Source organism: Lepidochelys olivacea (assembly GCF_965140295.1).
Source record: "Lepidochelys olivacea isolate rLepOli2 genome assembly, chromosome: 6".
In the NCBI taxonomy this organism is placed as follows: Eukaryota; Metazoa; Chordata; order Testudines; family Cheloniidae; genus Lepidochelys; species Lepidochelys olivacea.
In genome coordinates this window covers 74,953,720-74,980,668 of record NC_140416.1, presented here as the reverse complement: position 1 = coordinate 74,980,668, position 26,949 = coordinate 74,953,720, and the positions used below count along the sequence as shown (strand labels likewise).

General features: G+C 41.1%; 1 protein-coding gene across 2 annotated transcripts in view; it reads right to left on the bottom strand.

The window, feature by feature from the left end:
* Positions 1–26,681, bottom strand: part of AQR (aquarius intron-binding spliceosomal factor) — a 106,386-nt gene extending 79,705 nt beyond the window's left edge. For both annotated transcript variants that reach the window (XM_084631724.1, XM_084631723.1), the window contains exons 1-10: positions 26,411–26,681; positions 24,062–24,118; positions 20,750–20,790; positions 19,649–19,684; positions 15,688–15,808; positions 13,915–14,055; positions 10,130–10,198; positions 6,510–6,610; positions 5,582–5,658; positions 2,738–2,802 (exon numbers count right to left, since the gene is read on the bottom strand). In XM_084631724.1, the coding sequence (XP_084487850.1) occupies positions 2,738–2,802; positions 5,582–5,658; positions 6,510–6,610; positions 10,130–10,198; positions 13,915–14,055; positions 15,688–15,808; positions 19,649–19,684; positions 20,750–20,790; positions 24,062–24,118; positions 26,411–26,488 (786 nt within the window). In that variant the 5' untranslated portion in view covers positions 26,489–26,681. The remainder of the gene's footprint in view (positions 1–2,737; positions 2,803–5,581; positions 5,659–6,509; positions 6,611–10,129; positions 10,199–13,914; positions 14,056–15,687; positions 15,809–19,648; positions 19,685–20,749; positions 20,791–24,061; positions 24,119–26,410) is intronic.
* Positions 26,682–26,949: the final 268 nt, after the last annotated feature.

The window sequence follows — 26,949 nt, the reverse complement described above, 5'->3', positions numbered from 1 at the left end:
CCAGATGTACAGTACCCTCCTTCTTAACGTGTATAAACTTGATTTTAAACATTAGCTTTAATAAAAATGTCCTCTCTCCGGGGACAGTGCCCTGTACTTTCAAAGGGGTGGCCCGGATGATCTAATTAGTCTTTTGTTACTAACTGCTATGATCCTAGGAAACTAGGGTGTTTAGCAAACGGCGAGTTAACACTTATATTACTGTATCAAACACTAAATCACCTGTACTTATGGTTTCTGTAAGTGCCACCATCATGATCTTTACAGAGTTTAATGAAGTTGAAGTAATTTAAAATAAACCTACTATTTATAGTGAAACTATATCAGCATCACTGATGTGTGAACTAATGCCTTTTAATTTTAAAAGTAGCTGAACTAGAGAAACCCAGAAGAATATCACACCTCCAATACTTGCAGAGATCATATTTTATAGAACCTCACTGCCCCCTGGGGTTGTTTTACAATACACTGTACTGCTTTTGTGGCAGGAAAACAAAAAAGTCTTAATTTCTGAAGTAATTTGGCTGTAGTAATAGAGTAAATCATGGCTTTTTTTGATACCTCAAATGATAATTAGTTAATTTGCTAAGACTATAAATACATTGACAGAGGCATAAAAATTATAAGTACAACTAAAAATTAAAGGAATTTACAATTAGAATTTTCCTCTGAATTTCCCTCCTACAGTTAACCAAGGTATCACTTCGCTAGCTACATTCTGAAACAGCATACAGTTGGTAAAAAAAAAAAAAGGACATTGTGAACTTCACACTACAGTAAATGCTACTTATTAGCAAACCCCTCAGTTGACAGCAAAAAGTTGCCATTATCCAGCAGTTGCCAATAAGCAGAAGGCAGGTTTGTGGGGCTATAGCCAGGGAAGGAAGCACTGGGACGTGAGCAGGACGAGAGCAGAGATATGTGCCATACAGCTCTGTGGGCCCCCCTGGACCACCACTTCCCATGGAAAGCCCAGGCATCTGAACTACTGCCCTGCCCATAGCCTTCCCTCCCAGCTCGGATTCCAACAGGGGGTTCCCCTTTGGGCAGGGATGCAGGAATCCCAGCCACTTACTTCCTGTGTAGTCCGCAAGTGCAGGAAGGTTTGAGGGGCTGCAGCCAGTGAAGGCACATCCCAGAGCTTCCTTCCCTAGCTGCAGCCCTACAAACCTGCCTGAGTAGAGGCATATCTTCCGAAAAAGAGTTCTCAATAAGTGGCATGCTATTGCCAAAATCCAAATCCCATTAAAGTCAATGATGGACCGGTTCCCAGCAAAATGTTGCTATTAACCAGAAGTTGTTAATATCGGGGTTACTATTAAGCAGCATCCACTGTATCCACAGAAAGATCAATATACAACATTTTCCTATTACAGCCAGTGAGGGAAACCAAGCCAACTGTAATCCCATCCAAGGAAAGGTTCTGTGACAAAGCAGTGTTTTTCTCTGCCTATCAAGCTTGTCATGAACACAGCAGATATTGAAGTGAAAGTCCTAACCCCATTCAAGTCAGTCAATTACAAAACTTCCATTGACTTCAGTAGCACCAGGTGTCTGTTCATCTTTGCTCATACCAGTGGTGCAGCATAGCTGCTGCTATGGCAGGCTCCCTGCCGGCCCCACACCGCTCCTGGAAGCGGCCAGCGCAGTCCCAGGGGTGGAGGGGTAGGGGTCTCCCTCCACACACTGCTCCTGCCTGCAAGCACTGCCTCCGCAGCTCCCATTGATCAAGAACGGAAGGCTGTGGCCAATGGGAGCTGTGAAAGTGAGTGAGGGTGGGGTAGAGCAAGCGGCCGGGGGGGGTGGGGGGAGGGCTGGGAATGGAGTGAGTGGAGTGGGGCCTCAGGGAAGGGGCGTGGAATCTGGGAAGGGGCGGGGTAGATCCTGGATTGCCTTTAAATTCAATCAGTGAATTTGGGCGTAAAAAGGTTGGAGACCACTGCTCTAGTGCCATGACCACTGCAATTTAATGAATCATCATTTAATCATGGTGTTAATAGATGCAGTCAATACCTCTTCCATAAAGACTCATTGGTTTCACACATCAGTTGCAGATTGAAGTTTCTAAATCAGTGCTTGCAAACTTCTCACTGATTTTGAAGTCTTGTTGTATAGCATTTCAGGCAGCTTTTTTTTTTAAAAAAAAGGAATTCTCTGTGCTTTCTGAGGCTGCAATTGGCAATCCAAAATGTTTCAGATGGCCCAAGGTACATTAAGAGCACAGCTCTTGTAATGGATCCAAACCTTTGAACATTCTTGTTGTTTTCCAGAATTATTGCCTCTGCTCCAATCACTGTCTACTTGTTTTGGGCAGTTTAAGTTCAACACTTGCACACACTGGCAATCTGCCCTGCTTATAGTCAACAATGATCAGTCGTCTATGCAGCTGCCATGGGGCAAACCCCTAACTATAGGCAGGCAAAGCCACTGTTTGCATGGGTGCAGCTTACCTCATTTTAAACTGGGGACATGCTTCACCAGTGCAAACTGTGGATTACTGCACGAAGAGGTCTGGTTTGGCAAGTCTGTGTCAGTGCACAGGACGACACACGCTAGGCTTTTTACAGCCAGATTTAGTAATACATTAGAAAATTTTGTTCCCTCCAGACATGGAGATTGAACCCATTTCCATCTGGACTAGTCTATGTACAGTTAGAGGTAAATGAGCAGTACATGTTCAGAAAATATTCAGTATGTTCTCTCCAAAAGCATTTGCTTTGGAGAGACACTATCTTACCTCTAGATCTATCATGAGTTCAATGAATCTTTCACAGTAATGAACTTTGTCCATGGAAAGAGGACCTAGGCACAAAAAACAAAACATCCCTGCAACTCATCATTTATTCAACATCATTGTTCCACCACATTTCAAAAATTAAAAATATTTCACATTTAAACAAGAGCTAAAAAGCTGAAGCTCCCACAGCAAAACGGCTATTAGCCAATAATTAACATTTCTTAGAGACACAAGGTGGGTGAGGTAACATCTTTATTACCTCACGCACCTCTTCTCTCTAATATCCAGGGAGCAACATGGCTACAACAACACTGCAAACATTAATGTTTCTTAGCATTTAATCAGTATTAGATTAATAAAATTACGGGCTCATTCTTCCATTATTCTGAAATGCTCCCCCAAAACCAAAACAGATTTTCAGATGGAAAGAAGTCAGAGGCTAAGATATTCAGAAATAACTAGTGAGTTTGAGTGCCTCAACTTAAGATTGGCCAATCTAACACACCATGAAGGGACCAGATTTTCCCAAAATGCTGATCACCCACTCTTCGAAAATTAGGCCTCTATAGTATCTCAAACCTGAGCATGCAAAATTGAGGCTCCTAAAGTCACTAGTCACTTTAAAAATTCTTGGCCGTGACTTTTTTTTTTTTTTTTTTAATAAAAGGACTTTACAATTTCAAAGCACTCAGTTCTGATTTTTGGAATTACCTATTAGAGCTCAATTATGGATCCTAAGACTCGGAGTCACACTAGGAAGTAGAGGAAGAACAAACAATAAGCAGCAAAACAGTTATCCTCTTAAGACTCCTGGGCTGAAAGACCTACTGTTCACATCTAGCAATCGTACTCAACTTTAACACAGAGCACCCATTGGGCTTCCCAGTGCCTGCAAGCAAACTTTGGCTATCCATTATAGGGCATAATTAACATTCAGAAGTAATAAAGGACAGCAAAACAAGAAACTAGATTTCACTTGGAGAAAACATTTTGTTTGATAATTAAATTTGAGATGCAAGTTATCCTTGGACCAGTCACCTTTAAGTCCTTTCCCCTAGCCTGACTGTATAATAAACATATGCATACTGTGGCAATGCACTCTCATCAAATAATACAACTGCATTTCCATAAACCAGCATATGTAGGTAAGAAAAGCGGTGTGAATCCAGTGCACGGAGGGTACAGAAGCACGCACAGGATTGGGGACATTCTGGAACCCTGCTTCAAGAGGATTACCAATGGCTCTGCATAGTAGCTAGGTTTGGAGGTTGACAGCAGTTGGCCAGGGAGGATCAAAGTCAATGGATCCACTACTATACAAATCCAACAGATTTTGCCCCTTGACAAACCAAGGACATTGGAATGGAAATGGCTGCAGCAGCAGCCACAGCTTGGACTGTATAGCGGAAGATTCTTTTCCCCATCCCTCACGGAATCCCCCTGCATCAAGCTTGATTATTCTAGATTGGTGCAGAAAACAGCCTTAAGCGACACACACAAGGTCACACAGCAAGTCTACAGCACAGCTGTGAATCATAAGGTTTTATTTAAATAAAGCTTCTCCTGCTAAGGTATTAAGATAAAAATATAAAAGATAAGCACAAGATATAAATATAATTAAAATACAATTAAAAATATAATAAACCACTATAACTCAAAATTCAAACAAATAAAACCAATCACAAGGCTCCAATATAAAAAGGGAATAAGGGCATGGAGAAGTGGGCCAAAAAGGGGGCCAAGACTAATCTTTCTAAAAATAAACTCTCAAATGAAATAGCTTTGACTTTTTTTTATTTTATTTTATTATTACAGGGAAGAGAGATGAGCCCTGACAGATGTCGATGTTAGTGATTTAGGAAGTATCTTTTCCACTTTCCCTGCTGCTTTACAAGATGATTCACTAAGGGTTACACTGACCCAGATGAAGGAGGCATGAGCAGAGCAGTCATACAGGAGCCTCAAATAGGCCTGTGGGGAGACTCTTAGAATCACACCAGTGAGGAGGGTACTGGGTCTACATTAATGAATATTCAGTTTTCTAGTATCTTCCAAATGCTAGGAATTTTGGTCTTATAGCAACCTAATGCACTACTACAAGCTAACATTTTCCAAAACTAAGAACAGGGGTCCTGAAGGAGCTATAGCCTAAGCTGATGCTGAAATTGTAGTAATAGCCTTTATTGCAGGTTTAACACTGCTTCCTGTACTAATACATTTTCCTTCAAAATTGGGCATGCATATTTTCTTGTCAGATCAATTTTCTGCTGAAGACACATGAAACCCCACTTTTCATATATGTTTTTGTTCTCCTTACTGTAACCCCACAGTACTGAGAGTGCAGGTTAATGTTGTGGACTTAAGTTCTTTGCTGAATGTGGGACTTAAGTATTTGCTTAAATTCTGTTGTCAATGGGACATAAATCCTTTGTTGAACAGAGATGAACTTCAGCACATGTCTAAGTGCTTTGCTGAACTGGGGACTTTGTTTCCTCTGAAGCTTCTGGCACTGCCAATGTCAGAAGACAAGATACTAGGCTAGATGGACCATTGGTCTGACCATGCATGACCATTCTTATATTATTACAACCGAGAAGAAACTCTGTAAAGTAGCATTCCAATTTATTTTATTTTAAAAAAATAGAGAGATTTAAACCCCCCCGAAGACAGATCCATGCAGGCAGATCCTATATCCACACAATTTCTCACTGAAGTAAATGCCCAAACCTATTGGATCTGACGGAAGGATTGTGGCCTTAATAGTTGGTTTAGCACCACAGGAACTTCTAAATGATACCTGAAAAAATACACACATATTATATACATGCATGCACACAAAGTTACCTGAATGGGGTATTGATTTTAGCACACAGATAAATTTCTGGATGAGCTGTGAAAGAAATCTTCTCTCTCGATATGCCCTAAAAATCAGACATAGGATCAAAGTATTAATATTTCATAAATGCTGCCTAGAAGTATGTTACATTCCTTATTAGCATAAGAGGTTGTAAACTGAATGTAATTTATATCCAGGGTACGTTTATTTTACTAGAATTGTTTCTGGGAACTTTGAAAATTGTACCTTAACTCTTCCGCATCATTTTTAAACAGCAGCAGCAAAACCAAGATATTTTTTGTCAGCAATCATTTTCTCTTATCACCAATCAAAGTGACTTACCAGTTAGCATAGCCAGCGTTTGTAACTTTACTGCAAAGAACTCACTCACTGATTACCACTTTACCATTGAGTCAAAGAAAGTACCAGTAAGTGATCGCAATGCAGACAGCAGGTAACTACTGATGCATCACAGATGTATGCTGCATCTTATGCACAGCAGAATGTAAGTGTTTGGAACAGTTAATATTGCTGGGTAAGAGATACATAAACTTCTTCAAAATACACCATTAAGTGTAAGCAATAAGGCTTCAATAATTTCTAAAATCTGTGAGAAAGGGAAATATTTATTCATCAATTATGTGGAATGTTAAATGTTCTTTTTCGGTTTTCATCATATAGATTTTTTCAAGATCTGGTTAATCTGTTGATTAATTGGCGATGATTCAATATATAACCCCTGTAAGCATTTCACATGGGATAATCTGCTGGAATGTTGTTCTATACTGCTGTGTCCAGAAGCAGTGCACTATTAACTGCTGATTTCTGTCACTCTAAGATCTATTTAATTCAAACAGATTTATCTCAGGAATACTAAACTGAACCACTACATTACATGCTTTGAATTTAACATAAAAAAATGTTTTTATAACATACTGCATTCGTGTCTTTTCATCCATTTTCTCATCATTCTTCTTGATCAGATTCCAAAATTTTCTAAGCTTTGGTGTCTTTTTCAGTTCTTGTTCCAGACGTGCCTGAAAAGGTGAAATGGTATTTAGCCACCAAAAACAATTATGAACTCGCTTTCATTATACAGGATAAAAATTTAGTTAGGAGGAAAGGGGGAAAAAAAATGTAGCACCATGCACAAATAAAAATCTAAAACTAGCCATCCAATAACATGATCAGGTTTCCCCAAACCTTTTCTCAAGTAGTACCTCATACAATCAAGGTTATAACACTTCATGATAGAGACACATTGCACGAATTAATAATCTACTGATTAGTCAGACCTAGATGGTCTGCTGAGAGTCTTTAGAAAAGAATCATCTTCCAATATTCACATCCTGAGATAAAACATTTTTAGAAAACAACAACAGAAAACCTCACTACCAAAAAACCCTGAAAATCTGGTTACTATTTATTGACTTAATCGAAAGATCTGCAGTAGTGAAGCCCACAGAGTATTTTTGGTTTATGAATTAATAACCAGTGTAACCAAGTTCCTCCTCTACCTTGGTGGGTCTTGTGCTTATTGGCGGATTTGCTCGCCTTGGAGCTTGACGGCAGCCCTCAGCTTGGCCGTTTTACTGAACCCACAGTCCAGGTCGACTCCTCCTGTGTCTGACCAGGAGTTGGGAGGATTTGGGGGGAACCCAGGCCCGCCCACTACTCCGGGTTCCAGCCCAGGGCCCTGTGGAATGAAACTGTCTAGAGTGCCTCCTGGAACAGCTGTGCGACAGCTACAACTCCCTGGGCTACTTCCCCATGGCCTCCTCCCAACACCTCTTTATCCTCACCATAGGACCTTCCTCCTGGTGTCTGATAATGCTTGTACACCTCAGTCCTCCAACAGTCTGCGTTCTCACTCTCAGCTCCTAGTGCCTCTTGCTCCCAACTCCTCACACGCACACCACAAACTGAAGTGAGCTCCTTTTTAAAACCCAGGTGCTCTGAGTAGCCTGCCTTAATTGATTCTAGCAGCTTCTTGATTGGCTGCAGGTGTTCTAATCAGCCTGTCTTAATTGTCTTCAGAAAGTTTCTGATTATTCTGCAACCTTCCCTGTTACCTTATCCAGGGAAAAGGGACCGACTTAGCCTGGGGCTAATATATCTGCCTTCTATTAGTCTCCTGTAGCCATCTGGCCCGACCCTGTCACACCAGATAGTAATGTCTTGTTTAGTGAATTTCCTTCCTTTTGTGTGGTTATTTTCAATTGTTTGTATTAAGAAAAAAATGAAACACCATACTCTACTGTATATTAACTTTCCTTGTCTCTAAAAACAAAATTTTTCAAAATACACAAATACTTTTTCCCTGGGAAAAACAAAAAAAAAAAAGATCAAGTATAAGCCATCACAGACCATTCATTACAAGAAACATAATGTACTAGAAGCTCATTAAAGAAAGTTAAGCTGTGCAAGGATCAATTGAAGCATACAGGAACATAAAAGTGAATGATCATGCTATCCTTAGCTATAATAATTAGAAATAACTCATTTGGACACCCCAAAAAGATTTTAGTTAATATTGCATTTCTCTCACAAAATGACATAGGTATGTAATACACATTAGCTCAGTATATTTATTCAATTAAAAAATCATTACGGTTGCAAAATCAAGCATTCAAAAGTTAGGAAATGCCAGAAGTAAAGTTTCCCCTATGGAAAAATAGTACATGATCATGGACTATCATAATTCATACACACAAGGGGGCTAATTTAAGATTTTATGGGCCACCTTAATTCAGACTTATCCTAACTTCTGAATTCTTCACTTTGCAATTATATAGAGGGTGGTTTTGCATGCAATTTCCTAGGTTTTTAAAAAATGCAAACTGAAAAGAGAAATTTCATCATGTGGAAACTCACTGACTCCAACATGGTTCATCAGTATGGTTAGAATTTTTGGACACAGGGCACAGAACTGTGCCATTTAAGTTAACAGATAGTATATAGAAAAGGAATACTTGTGGCACCTTAGAGACTATGCTCAAATAAATTTGTTAAAATTTCATGAGCTACAGCTTACTTCAGCTGTAGCTCACGAAAGCTTATGCTCAAATAAATCTGTTAGTCTCGAAGGTGCCACAAGTACTCCTTTTCTTTTTGCATATACAGACTAACACAGCTGCTACTCTGAAACCTGTCAGATAGTATATAGGTTATCATCATCATCTGTGTGAACCAGCCTCTATAGGGAGATTAGGTACACACTTTGCCAGTGTGTTTCAGGGCTACTTGCTGACAGCAGTGGAATAGAGACCCAGGAATCTTGGGTTCTATTCCAGATTCTGAGGATAGGGTATCTAATGCTTACAAACCCTTCTGTCCCTAGCCCCTCCAGTGAGTCCTTATCCACATCACCCTGTCACCTCACAGCTCCTCACACCAGTTCCAGTCCCCACCACAAACATACACATCTTGGTTCTTGATCCCAGACCCAGCTCCCCCAACTCAGCTCCATATCGCAATCCCTAACTCAGTTCTTACTCTCTTCATCAGCTCTATCCACTAGTCTCGATCACCACCCCACCACCACCACCACCCCCCTACATTCCTCTGCATTCTAGTCAGGCTGCATTCCAGTCAACGCCAGCAGGGGAGCATTAACAACACAGGAGACATTCTCTCAGTTTCCACGATATGCATCTGAGGAAGTGAGCTGTAGCTCACGAAAGCTCATGCTCTAATAAATTGGTTAGTCTCTAAGGTGCCACAAGTCCTCCTTTTCTTTTTGCGAATACAGACTAACACGGCTGCTACTCTGAAATCTGATCTCTGCTTACAGTTCCTGTTGCCACAGTGGCCCCCTGGCTGCCAGACAAAGCAACTGCAAGGAAGGTCCTTCTTAGCCCCTACAGGTGCAGCCTAGAGCTGGAGCATGCTCCATACAGATGGAGTCTACAGAGAATTTAGCAGTCACAGTAACAGGTACTGAGCATATGTAAACTGAGGTTCATAACTTGGCCAGGTTCATAACTTGGCCAGATCTGAGCCCTTTTCACAGGGACAGCAGAAAGCACATTCCTGACACCAGGGTGATCTCCCCTGACAAATTTCAAGTCCCTGTTCCAAAGCATGGAGGTGCTAAAGTTTCTCATATGATTACAAGAATGTTTTAAAATGGTCAAAACAATGCATTTTTCCCTGAGCTTGTTCTGAGAAACAGTTGATTTGTTTTTGCTGAATTTAAAAATTATTATTATTAATAAGACACCTGGCATGGAAGATCTCTCAACCCGACTGGTTAAAGTTTGACAAAAAGTTACAAACAACCAAAAACAGGTCTCATAATGGAAAGTATTAGGAAACCTTAACTGCAATAATTCCTATCCCTGCCGCCTAGAATACAATTAAACTAATTTTTGTAAAAGGATGTGGTAGGTCAAGTAAAGAGAAAGTTCTGGCAAACGTAAAGGAGTTTCTTTTTAAAAGCATTGCATAGGATTTTAAAGTATGTGTCTTTCATTAAAGTTAATGGACATTTCATACTTAAAGCCTTGTGCACTCTTTGGAAGGTGTTTTGCCATTTTTTGTGATAAAATACTTACATGTTGTAGGCCCATCCACATTGGCAGGGAGATGAGCTGCTGCACCTGACCCCTGATCAAATCCACTTCCTGTTACAAGGTATTAAACAGAGAAGTCAACTTAGAGCATTTAAAATCTGTTTACAGAAATATTATCTTGCAAGCATATTCCTAACACCTTTATGGGCTCTACCCTTCACATAAAAAAAATACACACACTATTCTAGATTTAGAAGGTTTCAAACAGTTAAGAAAGAGTTGAGCTCTACACAATGCCATGCTATCTAACAACAGTAACTGGATTATTTTAGGAATCTTCTGTTTTGGTTTGCTTTCACAAATCCTCTGTCAGTACAAGACACTTAAGTTTTCTATTTAATCCATGAAACCCTTTTACCTAACTAACTCAAAGCAGTGTGTCCAACTTAGCAATTGTCACTAGATTTAGTGACTCTTTGGTTTCCTGAGCAAGAAAATAAGTGTCAAAGTGACCAGTGACAAATCTAGTGATTTTCACTGCCAATTACAGTGACATTCAGAGAAAGAAGTCACCAATAGGTATAGTCACAAAATCATTCACAAGCAGCTCAACAGTATTAATAAAATCCATTCCATGCCCTTCTTACCACATTCTGTTGCACACCAAGTCAACGTCATTACGTCTCAATTGAGCATTTCCTTGGAAAGAATTGCATTCCAAGGCTTCTTGGGCTAAGATCACTATAATCTGCAGGCAAGGAAAAGAAGTTTGTGGAGGGTAATTAAAGCCAGGTGCACTTTGGAGAGAGCAGCACATTAGCCAGGGCTTGTTTTTACCCAAATGTGTTCTTGCTTGCTGCTTCATAGTAGATAGCACACCCTGTAATGCAGGGAAAGAAGGCTAACAAATTAGGCAGGGTGGGGGAGGCAGGTTAGCTAGCAAGGAGAGCCACACTGATGAAATGAGACAGGGCCATGTGCCCCAATGGGGCAGGGGAGGCACTGTGCCTCTAGGATTGAAGCCGTTACTACAGGATCAAAGATGGAGTTAATTTGATTTCAGTTCCCCTTTACTCCTTCCCTTGGGTTGGCCTGGGGTTAGCTGCCAAGCTGTTTTCAGAAATGAAACCCTGGAAACAGGGGGAATGGGTCTGGCTAGCAGATTTTTGTTTTTAAATCTACTTTCTTGGTTCCCTGCAGCACTGAGCTCAGGTCAGGCGAATGCCCTCTTCCCCCTGGTTCTGAGCTCTCCCTTTCACTAACCTGTCAGCTCAAATCCAGGATGGCAAGAAAGGGAGGCTCAGCTGAAATTAACCTACCCCAGCCAACCAGTGCTGCAGTATACAGAGCGCCTTTCCCAATGAGCAGAGGGCTGAGGTTTCCTTCCCAATGAGCAGAGTGCACCCTCTGATGATGACTGTGTACTGTTGTAGTTGCAGCAGAATGTAGTAAGAGGAGCATGGAATGGATTTTATTAACACTATTGAGCTGCTTGTCAATGATTTTGTGACTATACTCGCCTGTATATGTGGGGTGTGTGTGTGTTGAATTCTTTGGAAATGTTGTTCGGTGACATTTTTGACTCCTTCAACAGCTACATCAAGTGACTTTTCAAGGTCTGTCTGGTGACTTCCTGCTATATGGAGTTGGCAATTCAAAGTGAAGACAGACAAGATGTGACATGACCATCTCAATCACTCCCTATGCTCAGTGACAGTGAATGCTCTCATTTCCTTCCCTCCACATACCCTAGTAGCAGCACAAGCCTCATTTGTCTCATGACTCCCATTGCTCCATTCACTCCCTCACAGTTTTCCTCAACCCGATGAGAGGATTTTTTCTCCACTCAGAATAGAAGCTTCTTATAGCCTCCCCAAAATCTGAAAAATCCTCCCTTGACCCAACTTCCTCTTAATGCACCATCTATAGAATTACTGAATGCTCCATCTACAACTCTGCCCTTGCTCTCCACCCACTTAGTTTTTGCCCTTTCCACTCCACTGAAACTGCTTTCCACCAAGGTCTCCAATGACCTCTTTCTAGTCAAGTATGAGAGGCTCTACTCTATCTTTGACCTTTCAGACCTCCACAACTTAGCATATGCCTTCTTAACCACTATTCTAAATTTATCTTGTTCCCTATTCCATCTAAGATTCCAGCCTACATCACCAGTTTGATCCCAGTTCCAGTCTCCTCCCACAAGCACCTTCATAATTCCTTCCATACTGTGCTATGCGTATGGAACATCCTCCCCATATTAGTCCATGAATTCCCACCATGTTCTCTTTCACAGCCCTGAAGATCTACTTTTACGATGATGCCTTTGAGAAAAATGTTAACTCGTAATAGCTAAGCAGAAGAACAACAAAGACGCCTAATATTTATCTTATTTGCTTTCTTACAATATATTTTTACAAAAAAATTAAAACCACCTAGTTATGCACACATCTGGTCAAGGTAAACACATTTTTATTACTGTTTCTCTTAACCATTCTTTCCCATTCCTTCTGGTCATTACTTCTTAGATCCTGTCTTAATTTTATCATAAGTTCTTTGGGGGACAAACTATATTTTAATCTATTTCTACAGCACCTAGTGCAATACATGTAGGCTTGGAATGATTAAATATTGTATCTCTAAACATCAGTAAAAGTTGATTTCACCATACACACATAACCCAATCAAAAATAATTTGCATCACTGAAATGTACACTGAAATATACAAATAGTCAAAGAAAGAAAAATGCTGCTTGAGAATAACTTAAATTTAACTCTAAGGATATTTACTTTATACTTTGACTTGTGAACAATTTGTATTTTAACAGTTATAAAGCTTTAACTTTTTGAATCTCAGTGATTACTGTCATTAAATAATTATTGTCTGACCCTCCCCATAATGTCCCGCAACTATGAAGATTTAAATTTATTAAAAAACTAAAAAAAAAAAAAATCCTTAAAAATAAATATTGTATTGATATTATCCATAAAAAACAAACAAACACCAGAATTCTCCCAAGCTTAACTACAACACTGAATTTGATTGGTGATTTGTAGGTGAAAACATAATACAAATAATGAAAAACCATCACCACCATGAATGACGGGGGAGCAACATTTCAAATAATGTGTGTGTGTAGAAAACTTATGCTCCAGAGGAGCCACACACTAGACAAAAGCTAGTTCAGCATCAAACATCCATCGTATGTAAAATGCAAATTGCACCAAGTTATAATCTATAGTTTTATACTGCTTCCACTAGAAACTAAACACATACTTTTGTATGTGCTTTTTAAAGCAACTATTAGTGCGGCAATACATTAATAACTAGAACTGGTTAGAAAGTGAAAAAAATTGCTGTGTCTTTTTTCAATGTTTCATCGAAATTTCATTTACATGGAAGTTTTCCATCCAGTTCTTAAGACACAATTATAAAATAAAAGCACATTTCCCAGTATAATATATAGTTATAAATTTTACTGAGCTTAAGACTCAAATAACAGTCTTACGCTCTCTTAAGTCTTCTATAGTACACACTCCACTTATTACAGCAATAAGTGTCCCTCTCCCAACTTTGAGATAAGACACTGCATCCCCTTGCATGCCCTTTGCCATAACAGGAGTCAGTAGCTGGAAGGAGGGAGAAGGGAATGGAAGAGTACACAAGGGCCACAGCAACTACCACAACCTTCCCTACTGCACCCAACTCCTGAGGATAGGAATTTCAATGTATGTCCTATTTAGCAGACTCACCAATTAAATCAATCCAGCTCTCACCTGGAACACTACAACCATATGGAAAATATTCAAACATGTTCAGCATAACTTACTAAACTGTTGAAACAGTGATCAAGGAAGAGAAGGAGGACTGTCTGTTCATGCAGAGACAGTTCACTGTCACTCTCATCTAATGATGCTTCCAATATACATTTGAAAAAGAAAGGAAAGTGCTCTGGCTTCTTTTTGAATGTCTAGAAATAGAAGGGAAAGTTGTATTTTCAATTAGCTCCAGTCAAAACTATTTACCATCTAAAAAAAAAGAAAAGAAAAAAAAATTTAAGTTCCTATCAAAATCCACACATGAAAAACATTGTGGCTGATTCTCTGCCCTACTTTGGTCCCTTTATGCTTCTTACACAGTACAAATGGAGCAGAGATTGGCCATATCTTCCTGTTCCAGAATTCCCATGGTGTGCAGGAGTCTCCAAGGGCAGAGCACTGGCTGGCTTTGACACACACTTTACCTCGTTTGTGGCCCACGTGATGTGCTGGGGAGGAGGTATGTCAGAAACCTGGCAGGAGTACTCCATGTTTTGGTTAGGCTCAGCTAGCAGAGGGGCCTATGGGACTGTTACCAGCTGGTGCCAGTTAGATCAGCCCCCACACCACTCTAACCTGTGTCCAGTCCCAGTCAGGGAATCAGGTGGATTCTGACTAAAAAAAAAAGTCACCACAAAGTTTGGTGGTGAGAGCAATGAGTCTTGCTCTAGCTCCTACCCCACAAAGCCACCATAACAGGGGCACTCTCAACAATCTCAGCAGAGAAAACAAGAACTGGATAATCATGGGGACCAGTTGCCCCTCCAGAACAAGACTCAAGGACACGGATAGGAAGGTGTGAGGAGGCTTGCACCTGTCACTTCCCATGCTGTAACTTTGCTGATACAGAAGCTGCAGAGACCTGGGCAAACGGAGTCACTCAGGCTCCAGGTTATTCATCTGTCCTGTTTCACTAACACTGAAGTAATTTCCTTTCCTTTCTCTTGTAAGATCAATATAGTGGGCACTATTAAAAAGTAAACTAACATACTACTGACTTTACTGTATGATCACCTGCCTATACTTGGAATGTATTGAGGTACAATGGGATTTTTAGTAGTAGGGGTTTTTTTAAACTTTGCACATGGTATATTTTTACATCTAATGGGGATCACTATTTCATTGATATATATATATTTTAAACCAGTAAATCATATTAGGAGGAAAATGTGCCTCTGCTCTAAAGTTTGCATATTCTATTTCTGCCTAGATTATTTTTAAATATATATAAGCAGGCATCAACAATATAAGAGGTTTACTTAAGAAATGGTATTCTGAACTAGTTACTAGTAAGTTCAGTTCATAAATAAAGCATTTTCAGTTTATATAAGCCACAAAAATATACTCAAAGGTTTCAAACAAGAAGCTGACAGAGATAAAATAGTTGTCCTACTTCCAGTGATACATTTTTACACACACAAATGTAATTTCCTCTTGGCATTTTTCTTTCTACTACCAGAAAAAATCCTTCACCAAATGCCAGACTTTTTGTCAAGTGTCCAAAAAAAAAACATATCTGAAATGCAAAGCCATTACACAGTAGAACAAATGATTTCATATCAAAGGAGAAATCCATATGAAAAGAAATCTTTCATCTGTCTACTATTCTTCTCAAAAAAAGAACATACCACTGTTTAAAGTACTCTGGCAGACAACCTCAGAAAACACACCATTTACTTTTAACATTGTAGGCTCTGCTACCTTCCATCACTTTAAGTGGGCACAGTGTGAAAGCTGCAACTTGTGGATCAAAGTCAATGCTAGCTGTAACTGAAATTGGTTACCTCCCACGCAGGTACATTTTCTCTGAACTTCTCATTCACCATACAGCAGATTGACATTAAATAGGCCTTACTGGACACCTCTGGAGAGTAATTCATCCACAGGTAATTTTCAAGGTACTGGCTGTGAAGAGAAAGAATTTCTCATTAGTTTCCACCACCCACCTAATCTGTCACTTATCTGAAAAAAGCATAATTATCTACAGATTTTTTTTTATAATCAATCTTTACAATCTGTGAGTAGTTCCTGAAGTTAAATCTAATCTAGGTCATTGCAGCAAAACTTACTGGATAGGCACAGTATATGGAGAGAGATGAATTACTCACTTGGAAGACTGTTGATTAAAGAGATTTTACGTGTACTAGGTGGTCACAGCAGAATATCATAAGCCTGGACATTATTTCATGTTGATTTTCCAGTAGCAGTAAATTGAGTTATTCTCTTCATATGACACACACTTCAGATGCTTCCTCTAGTACTCAGATACAAATGCCAGCTTTCTCTCATGAGAGAAAGCTCTATGGCATAACACCACACTTTATGAAAGGATTATTAATATATATATTTTAACTTGATAACAGAAAATGACTAAGCAAAGATTATACATAGAAGTGGTCTACAAAGGCAACAAAATGGTGTAGTTCCACAGGGCAAGCAATCTAAAGAAATTAACACATTAGACTGAATAAAACCCAAAATCCTAATTTGCCTTTGCAACTGCAGAGCCCACAAAAGCTCCATGAGCTCATTTTTATTTATTTACAGCAGTTCTACCCAAAACCAGAATGCCTGAGCACCACACACAAACATTAATGGATTTAGCCTCACAATGCCCCCTGTGAAACAGGTAAGTATAATTATATTACTTTTACAGATGGGAAAACAACAGAACAGTTAAATGATTTTCCCCAAGGTCAGAAAGAATATCAATGGCTGAGTCAGGAACAGTAATCAAGTCTCCTTAGTCCCAAGATTTGGCCTTACTTGCCCCCAGCCCCTTTCAAAGACTGCAATCCATCTGTGGTTTGTATGACAACTGGACTCAGAGGAACTATATTGGGGAAGTAAGGGCATGTTCAGTTTTCTTGTAATGTCTTAGCTGGGAGGCTTTTTCTTCAACTGATAAGCTAAAGCCCTCTACATGGGAAACAACTTTAAAAATAGAGGTCAGTCAAAAGAGATGAATCAAGGTCACTTCTGACAAAATAGGCCTCCACTCTTGATGGGAGCCATGATTTGGTGCTACAAAACAGGCAACCTCCAATTTCCCTAAATCTTTCACTCCTGAGGGGAGCATATAAGGAAATTCTGCATGCTGAACCAAATGGAGGAAGACAGAATATCTGGGAAGTTTCCACAGGCTTTTCTTTGAGAGGATACGATATGAGCCCAGAGTAAGTACTTAAATAAACAAAGTCACTAATAGTTACAAAAATTACACAAATAAAATAAACCACTGTAAAGTAAACAAGAACTAGTGTTCTCAGTAATTCCCGCTTTTTACAATCTATGACATCAAATTAAGCAATTTCTTTACAATTAAAAAACCTCCAACTAATATGTTAGAGTGTGGTCTGAAGTTTCACATACCTTGCTTATAATTGAGAGGTAAACTAAAGCCCTTTATCAAAAATAAGCAAGCCTTGAAGTACTACAGTTTGAATAAAGGAATGCTGCTATTTAATTTGCTATTGTTATTAATTTGCTTCCCAAACATTACAAATATTTCATAAACACTTATCCATCTGACAACAAACTTCAGGTTACCCATGGATATTAGATGAACTATCCCAACAATTTTATAGAAAAAAAATAAATACATTTTATATCAAAAGGGTATATAGTGCTGCACAAGAGGAGAGCAATGCCTTAGCAGTAACTTCTCTGCCCAAAGGGACTTGCATTCTAAGGACAAGGTTGGTGCACCACAATACAGTGCAGAAATGGAGTGGCACGTGGCCATTCTAAAGATGGAGGGTTTGCAGGATTAGCCCTCTATGTATAATTTGTTGGGAGTTGCACATATGGACAGTTTGCACAATTGGGCCCAGAGTATGGAGAGTGGTCAGCCCCAATAGGTGAAGAAAAAGCCTCACATCACTCAGAGACACTTCTGCGCTCTTTGAAGATTCTCTGGTTCTTGCAAATGTGCTTGCCCAGTCATCCTCAACTGGTAGAATGGTAGCTGATGGGGACTCAAGGATAGGGAAACATGAAATGTGTATATGAAGATGGAAAAGACTGAGGCTCTGATAGGGAGATGGGGAGAGACAGAAAAGACACAGGGTTTAGGGAAATAGTGGGGAGTATCAGCACAAAGAACCTCTAATACAACTTAAAGAATGGGGGCTTATTGGAAAGATTAAAACAGTACATACTACAGAAAAAGCTGGATTATCCAGCCCTATACTAACCGGAAAGCTCTATAAACCGGCATTTCTAATCTTCATTGAAAGTCTGGTTTATAGTCCAGTTGGCACGAGGCAGACAGGCTTCCTACCTCACTCTGCATGGCTCCACGGAAGCGGCGACATGCCCCTGCTGCTCCTAGGTGGAGGAATGGCCATGCGGAGTTCGGAGTGCAGGAGGGGGATCGGAGCAGGCGGTTGGGGTACAGGATGGGGCTTGGAGTGCCAGATCCAGGGGGCACTCACCATGGGGCCGAATCCCGTCCTGGCTGCTCCTAGGCAGAGGTGCAGCAGGTGGCTCTGCACACTACCTCTTCCTGCAGGCGCTGCCCCTGCAGCTCCCATTGGCCACGGTACCTGGCCAATGGGAGCTGCGGAGCCAGCACTCTGGCAGGGACAGCGCGCAGAGCTGCCTGACCCGCCTCTGCCTAAGAGCGGCCAGGACAGGTCGCCGCTTGTGGGGAGCCACCCGAGGTGAGCTCCTCCTGGATCCGGCACCCCGAACCCACTCCTGCACCCAAACTCCCTCCCAGAGCCCACCCCCCAACCCCAGCCCCACACCTCCACCCACACCAAAATGCCCTCCCTCTTAGTTAACCGGCATTTTTCATTTACTGGCACCCCCCATTACCCCAACATGCTGGATAAGACAGCTTTTACTGATTTCTTTAGAAGGGTATCAATGCCAACTGGAAATGAAGTAAGCAGCTACTTAATCGCCCTCATCAAAACCAGAATTGTATTTGATGTTGTCCTCATATCTTTTCAAATACAAAAGGGAGGAAACGGGAGAAAATGCCAACATTTAAAAAATGAACATTTTGTTTCTAAGCTTATCCTACATTTCTAATAAATGGGCCCATTTGTATATCACACTCCTTCCCTTCATCTCTTGCCAGCAGAAAAAGGGATAAAAAGCTTGTGTTTCACAGAGGCGAAGGGACAGTTTAGTCCTGGCCAAGTGCCAGCTCATGCTACCTCCCCAGTAGGTGAGCTAGAGAAATCAAAGCGAAATCAAATATTAATTTACAATTAATGTTGGCATTTCATACATTTTCTTTTTTTGTGTTTTATCCATTACAGTGAAACTTTAAAACAATAAAGCAGACTTTTTCTTAATCATTTCTAAATATCAGATTTCCTTCATCTGACAAGTGAACAAGTCATACTACTGTCCTTAAAATGCAGCATACCTCACAAATGTTGCACATTAATTATGTGCCTGATCCAAAGACTCCCACTGACTTCCATGGGCTTTGAATCAGGGCCTGTAAGAGGTGTCCACAATTTATCACTACTCTCTGCTTAATTGGTACTCCTTTTCATTGCTCTATATTTATTTACATTACAAATTCAGGGTCATGAAACAAGACCTTCTAAAAAGTGTTATCCCACATCATATCCAGTTTTCTGCACTAAATTTTCCTATTTGTCTCATTCTGAGCTTTAGCAAGTGTAGATGGACGAAGTGTACTACCTTGCAAGCTCCTGCGTCTGACCTTTAGTTTCACTGGTTATCATAGAGAGTTAATTTTTATTTCACTCCAAAACTTACCTGAATTCAAGAAGCATTATCTTTCTAATGGCAAACCTAAAAAGGAAAAAAGGACAAAAGTGAAACAGAAAAGAAAAACTCTCATGCTTATCTTCAGTATAGACAATGACTCAGAAAAAGTGTAAAACTTTTCCTTTACTTCATGATTTGTAAATAAAAGTTGTACTCTTCTTCTAAAACTTCTGTGCAACTTCTTTCAGACATTGCCTTGAAATGACAGCTAAATGGATCCCAAATTAACTTCAGTACCTATTCTTCAAAGGCAACAGATTAGATTTTGAAAGAATCCCACATGAATTCACTGTAATAAAAATCTACAAATGGTAATTTTTAACCCAAATTATTTTGGTTACTTTATAGGTAAAGAGGATTAAAAATAAAGCAACTGTAAATCAAACTCTGATGTCCCAGATTTTAAAATCATATCTCTAGATCCTGAATTTGCTTCCAGGGATGTTAACTTATACGAATTCCATGAACCTTCAAGGATATCAGTTGCTGCTCCCTCTCCTCTGGATACAGTCATGGAATGTTGTTTTTAACCTTACACAATGCTTTGCCTCATCCTCTTCTCTATTTAATATTAAGGCTCATTAGAGTATGTTCAATTGTTTGTGCATGTGAAATATTCTTTTTAGCAAACTGTTATTAGTAAACTAGGGAAAAGACATGAATAAGACAACGACCAGAAGAGGAGGTCTCCCTAGCTGTCAGCTCCTTTACACATCTCAAAGAGGAATAAACTGCAGGGAGATCACAGAGGTTAGGAAGGAAAGATTCATCTCCCCATTGACTGGGAACTGGGGGAATGCTAAAATTAACGATCACTACAAAGACCACCTTAGGCTACAACAAATCACATAAAGGGAACAGAGAACGGAATTCAGAGAATGATTTATTCACTATATCAGACCATAGTTAGATCATAGTTCTAGCCATAAAGAAAGCTTACATTTAATCTCTGAAATCACATAAGTCAACCAACAGCCATTACTACACTTTTCATTCATTTTCTAACTTTCATATTATTAAAGTACCTTAAATCAGCATGAATACGTCTTCAACATATCCTAAATAATAAAGGAGCAACATTGTACTGACCTTGATTTGACAATTTCTTTTGTATACACATCTTCAATAACCTATTGCAAATGATACATTAAAAATTATATTAATTAAGAATTCATACTTTCGGTTGGATTCATTTTCATATTCTAGACATTAAGGTTTCTGAAATCAGAATTGCCATTAACTAGATGCTCTGTGTTTAATAATATTTGGGGAGTCCTCAATTATATCAATACTACCTTGCATCCTTATTGCACTTTTCCTCCACAGATCTTAAAGAGCTCTACAAAGGTGGGTAAGGTCTCACAGGAAGTCTTTGGCACTGCTGACTAAACCCAATTTTGAAACTAACTAGTAATTCTGGGTAGCCAATTTAAGTTCAGTAAGTATTGCACAACTGCCCTCAGAAATTCAGACCCCTTTAAGATCTTTCAAGTTGGGCAAACACACACACAAAAAGAGGTATCCAAAACCACTAGAAACTTTTGAAAATCTGGGCCCATGACTTGTATGCTAGATGACACCATCACTACAGAACTTCATCCAGCAACCACACACTATATTTTTCATTATTTTTGCTTCCTTTAAGCCAAGAATTGAGTGTTAGGGCTGTCCTTGCAAAGCACATGGGAGCTGCCTGTAATATTTCATAAATATTATATATTCCATCTGTTTGCCTTCGTTACTGTGTTGTTTATAAGGAATTAATTCAAAAAGAGGATAGTTGCACATAGGCAGAAAGAGAGACAATAGCTTCATAAGCCCATCTCCATAAACACTGGATTGACAGTGCTAGAGCCATCTGCTGTGATGCAATGGCCAGATCCCACAACTGGTCTTGTTAAACACATTTCTACAGGAATGTCACAGCCCTGTAAAGATTGTGGGGAGATCAAAAGCCTCAAAGTTTTAAAGACAGACAGGAACAGGGCAGATGGTAAGGTGAAGAGTGAGACAGACTGCTGGGGAGGAGATTGAACCTCAGTCCCCATAGACAAAGAGGGTCCAGGATAAGTTAGGCCTACATAACCCTTTAGGTAAAACTGATATGTGCATAGGCTTTGTACTGTGTTAAAATCCTTTTTTATTTTTATGCTTTGTTTTGGGTCACCGGTCACGGCTGAGCAAGCACGGTTGGTGCATAGGGTGCTATCCTATCATGGTCTATGATTGGTAGGATCATAGTATTCCACCCCAAGACAGGTGAAAGTAAGACACCTGTAAGGGTGATGCACTCTGGGAGTGAAAAGAATGGGTCAGAGGTGCAAACGGCCCTCTGAAACATGACAGTCCCTATAAATGTCACTGGTTGCCAACATGACACGTTTGTTCCTTCTCTGTGGAAACTTTTATATTTCAAGTATTTAAGATTATACTGATCATGTTTACATGAAGACAGCCAGGATCTATCTACACTGCAATTAAACACCTGCAGCTGGCCCATGTCAGCTGACTCGGGCTCGCAGGGTTTGGGCTACCGGGCTATAAAACTGCGGTGTAGATATTCAGGCTCGGGCTGGACCCTGAGCTCTGGGACCCTGTGAGCTGGGAGGACCATACATCTACACCAAAATTTTACAGCCCTGTAGACTGAGAACTGCGAGACCAAGTCAGCTGACACGGGCCAGTTGAAGGTGTATAACTGCAGTGTAGACATACTGCCAGTGTCAAGCAAGCAGTTTCACAGACCTGCTGCTTCCGTACATGTCAGAAGATGCTAGTAAAGTTTACAAAGAGAATCTAAAATATTAGGTCTCCTGATCACATATTCCTAAATTTACTTGTATAACACTAGTAATAAAATAATAATAATAATATTGATAACACTGATTCCTTATATAATGCTTTTCATTGGTGGATCTCAAAGTTTCACAATCTTTTAATGCATTTATCCCCACAACATTTATCCCCTATTGTTGTGAAATAGGGAGGCATTTTATGGATAGGGAACTGAAGCACAGAGGCTAAGTAACTTGGAAGTCTATGGCACAGCAGGGAATTGAACCCATGTCTCCCACATCCTAGGCCAGTGCCCTAAGCACTGGACAATCCTTCCTCTTAGTCTATGCTATCACCACAAAGATGATCTGATGCATCAAAAGACCCAGAACATTAAGGAGTCATCTACTATACAATTATAACAGGTAGATGAGCTAATTACAGCTCAGTTTCGATTTATTTACAGTGCAGACAAGATCTTAACTAAAGCCCCAGACATGTTATAGTGGAATCTATTGTAATTAGATCCACTGACTCACCTGTTGCTGTTGGGTACACAGAACCAAAGTTGGGTTTGGATTCTGCACCACTGTGTAACACAAAATTTGCGCAGAATTGATGTTCCCCACAGATTTTACTCCCCCCCACAGAATTTGTGATTTCTCCCACCCACTGACAGCCCCAGCCACCCGTGGCTGATAGCAGGAACATGATTATATTGTTATTCCGACAAATAAAATATGCAGAATTTTGCAGACCTTTAAAATATCATGCACAGCATTTTTATTTTTTTGGCATATAAATCCCCCAGGAATAGTTTTGGATGCTCTATTATGCCTGATCCTGAAAACATGTGTACTTAACTTTATACACAAGTAGTCCTACATAAGGAACTAATGTTGCTGACAAGAAGAAAACTGCAGCCCTTCAACATGGTGAAGGCAAAGACTCTTGTCCATCTCCTGGATGGAAAAGACCAAGGACTCTTATGTTAGAAATATTATTGGACAGAAGCTGACTTATGTACTTTGATCGCATCAGGTGAAGAGCTGGAAATAACCTTGAGAAAATTATCATGGAAGAAACGGTAGGAAGTCATCAGAGTGGGGGACGACCAGTGAGGAGAGGATTAGCTGATGTGCGACAGATCATAGGTAGGTCATCTGCTGAGCATGTAAAGTTAGCAAGGGATCAATAAGTCTTCAGAAACTTCTACTATGTCGTCCCAGCATTCAGATATGAATAAATGGGTTTACTACTACTACTTCCTAGTCCTACATAAAGTTAAGCATGTGCATTTGCAAGATTGGGGCCTTATTAACATGCAAGTGTATTTATCAATAAAAATCAGAAAGATTAGCATGATAAAAAGTTAACTAGGTTGTTTTGGGAAATTTTCAAGACAATACCAACAAAATTTAGAATATCAACATTGGTTGCCTAACACCTAAAACTGGGTTTTCTGTTTTCTTGTATAGAGAAACTCTACTTCGGTGATGAGTTCCACGGGCTGGAGGGAGGACTGGGGACGACAATCTTACATACTACTAGCCAAGAATTTTTCAAACGTCCTTCACTCTATTACATCCTGTTAATATCAATGCAAGTAATAACCCAAGTTTTTACCTTTGAATCAAAAGGTAATTTTTTCTTCACATGTGGAGCCCAGTACTTATTTGCCAACTGTAAGGGGGAAAAAAAGTTTTTCATTAAACATATGGACAAATACACAACCATCTGTAACTAGTCTGTCTATTTTATAGTGAACCAAAATGTTTTTATTCCATATGCTAGCTAAATTTAATCTAACAGATAGATACACCTAATAAAAAGATGCTAAGTCATGCACCGCTCTGTAGATGATGTGGGAAGGTTCAAGTTTGATGAAAAACTCCGGAGTTTGAGAGCTCCGGAGCATGTTTCTCCTAAATCATCTTGATGGTGCAACAGGAAGGGCAGGTGGGCTCCCCACACAGTATGCATTGGTCATAGGCCTCCACCCAAGCAGATATTCTAAGACCTCCTGAGAAATTTCAGAGGTTTCAGGACATTCAGAAAGGGCCATGGGACTTCTGTTAAAGGCCTAGCACCTCCTCACTACTCCCCATCTCCTGCAAGGTTAATGAGATATGCTGCCACAGGCTCCATGGTCATCTCTGAGGAAGTTTCATTCTGAATGAAAGAGAGGAGGATGCATTGGACAGAGAAGAACAGGAGTTCACATAAAACTGCTTAAAACCCACCTGTTTCATGATACATTCCAATTACACTGAACCTTCAGCCACAGTTATGATGTTCTGGTTATTCTGTACCATTACAAATTGTTTTCTTATAAAGTCCCTCAGGTCAGAGGACCTATTACTCGCTTGGCAGAGACCTTCCTGTTGTACAGCAGTATATTTCAATACTACCATACAATGACAACTTAAAAAATCCACTCCCCTACAATAAATAGAGAGCTTGCTCTACAAGTTTCATGAACATCTGCTGAGTCAAAAACTGCAACTAAAACTTAGATTGATCTAAGTATGTCGTTCAGGGGCATGAAGACATTCACACCCCTGAAAGACGTAGTTAAGCTGACCTAAGTCCCAGTATAGACACCACTGGGTCAATGGAAGAATTCTGCCTTTCCAGGGGGTGGATTTACTACAGAGATGGAAAAACCCCTTCTGTCGCTGTAGTAAGCATCTACACCACAGTGGCACAGCTACAGTGCTGCGGTTGTAAGGACTTGTAACATAGACATAGCCTCTGACATTGCCTCTTCCCGTGCCGTCTCCCTTCACAGAACTTGGGCAGGCATGCTAGGTGTGCATCCCCACAGGCTAGGTCTCGGGAGCCACAAAGAAGCAGCAAGGGACAAAAATCATGCAGGGCAGTGGGCACGATAGTGAAACGGTGACTGACTGTGTTCACTCAGTCTCTATTCATTGAGTGGGGTTGATATAGATGGGATGGGAGACAGAGGCAGGGATGAGGGTAAGATTTCATGCATCAATAGAGCTTTGTATAGTGACAGCTCATGCTTGGCTTTTGCAGCTGCTCTTGCAGAGGAATTGTCCAGGAGCCCTTGCCGGAGAAGCAATTGGCAGAGGTGGACCTGAGCAGCCTGAAAATCCTTCTTAGGAGACATGAACAGTCCTCAGCTTTCTGCCTTCCGCATAACTGGCTGTGAGTAAGCAGTCAGTGCTTTGAATTCCTCATCTGTACTTGCTGTCGTTTTCTTCACAGGCCGTGTGCTTCTTTGTTGGGTAGGGGGACCTGTGGGATTAAGGCTGGGGAAGGGTCCAGAGTCTGCTGTGCAGCGTGACTATTTCAGGTGCAGTTGCAAGGGGTGCTTTTTAGCTGTAATACTTCCACTTAAAGAAGAATGAGATTTTAGCCCTCGTGGTTGTAACGATAACCTTCCAAACGTGACCCAACTGTGAGACAAAGCTACCATGTTGAGTCTGCTTACTGACAACTCAGATCATGTAATTAAAGAAACCCAGGCCAACCCTCCATTAAACCACTGAACCTCCTGCACTTAGACCGGGTCAGCCAAGGCTGCCAGTTGGTAGCGGGGACTGCAGGTGAGTGGAGGGAGAGTGCGAAAGGAGACAGGCCACACAAGCGTGCGAGGGAAGCACGGACAGACACGGTGTCGAACTGCCCAGGCGCTGTACACACCTTGCTCCATAAACCAGAGCAACGCGCTGCCTACAGAGGCCCCTAAAGCCAGGAGCTCAGCGGGATCAAACACTGCAAGGCCAAGGGGCTGACCCGCGCTTACACCGGGACAAACGTCTCCAAGGCCCAAACCCCCAGCCGCCCGAGGGGGGCCGTTAATCACTAGCCTCTGAATGAACTGGCCCGGGAGAGCCCAGGGCAGCTAACGGGCCTGGCAGCGCAGGGCTCCCACCCCCCGTGGCCGGTGCTACCCCTCGCCATGACGCTCAGATATTCCCCACCCCGGCCCCTCCCGCCCCTCACCTGGGTCACGAACTCCGCGTTGATCTGCGCCACAGTGGGCGCCACGATCTTCTTGGGCTGAAGCGAAGCCGCCGCCATGCCGAAGCGCGTAGGGGGTCCCGGCGCCTCACACACTCACTCCCGTCTCCGCCCGGGAACCGGCCTCGAGGCACGATAGTTCTGTTCCGTCCCCCCGCCCCCGAATGGACTCTCCCAGCCAGAGCCTCGGCCAGCCCCGCTGAGTTACTAGCCTCTCACTGGGCGCTTGCCGCTTGGGTCAGGACAGCGGAAGTTTGGGGAGAAAACGGAAGCGGAATTGGCGTCCGGGTCACCATAGAATCTCCAGGGCTAGAGAAGCAGACCGGCGGGGTCATAGAGATCGAGCGCTCGTTGCTAGAGCGGCAGTTAGTGTAACTGCAGCAAGATGGTAATGGGCGCCCTCCTCCCCCCACACCCTCTCCTTTTTTTTGGCCAGGTGAGTCGGCTGGGAGCCTGCGCTGCTGTGGGAGCCAGGAGGGAGTGTGGCAGTGACAGGGCACCATTCCATTCTACAACACGGC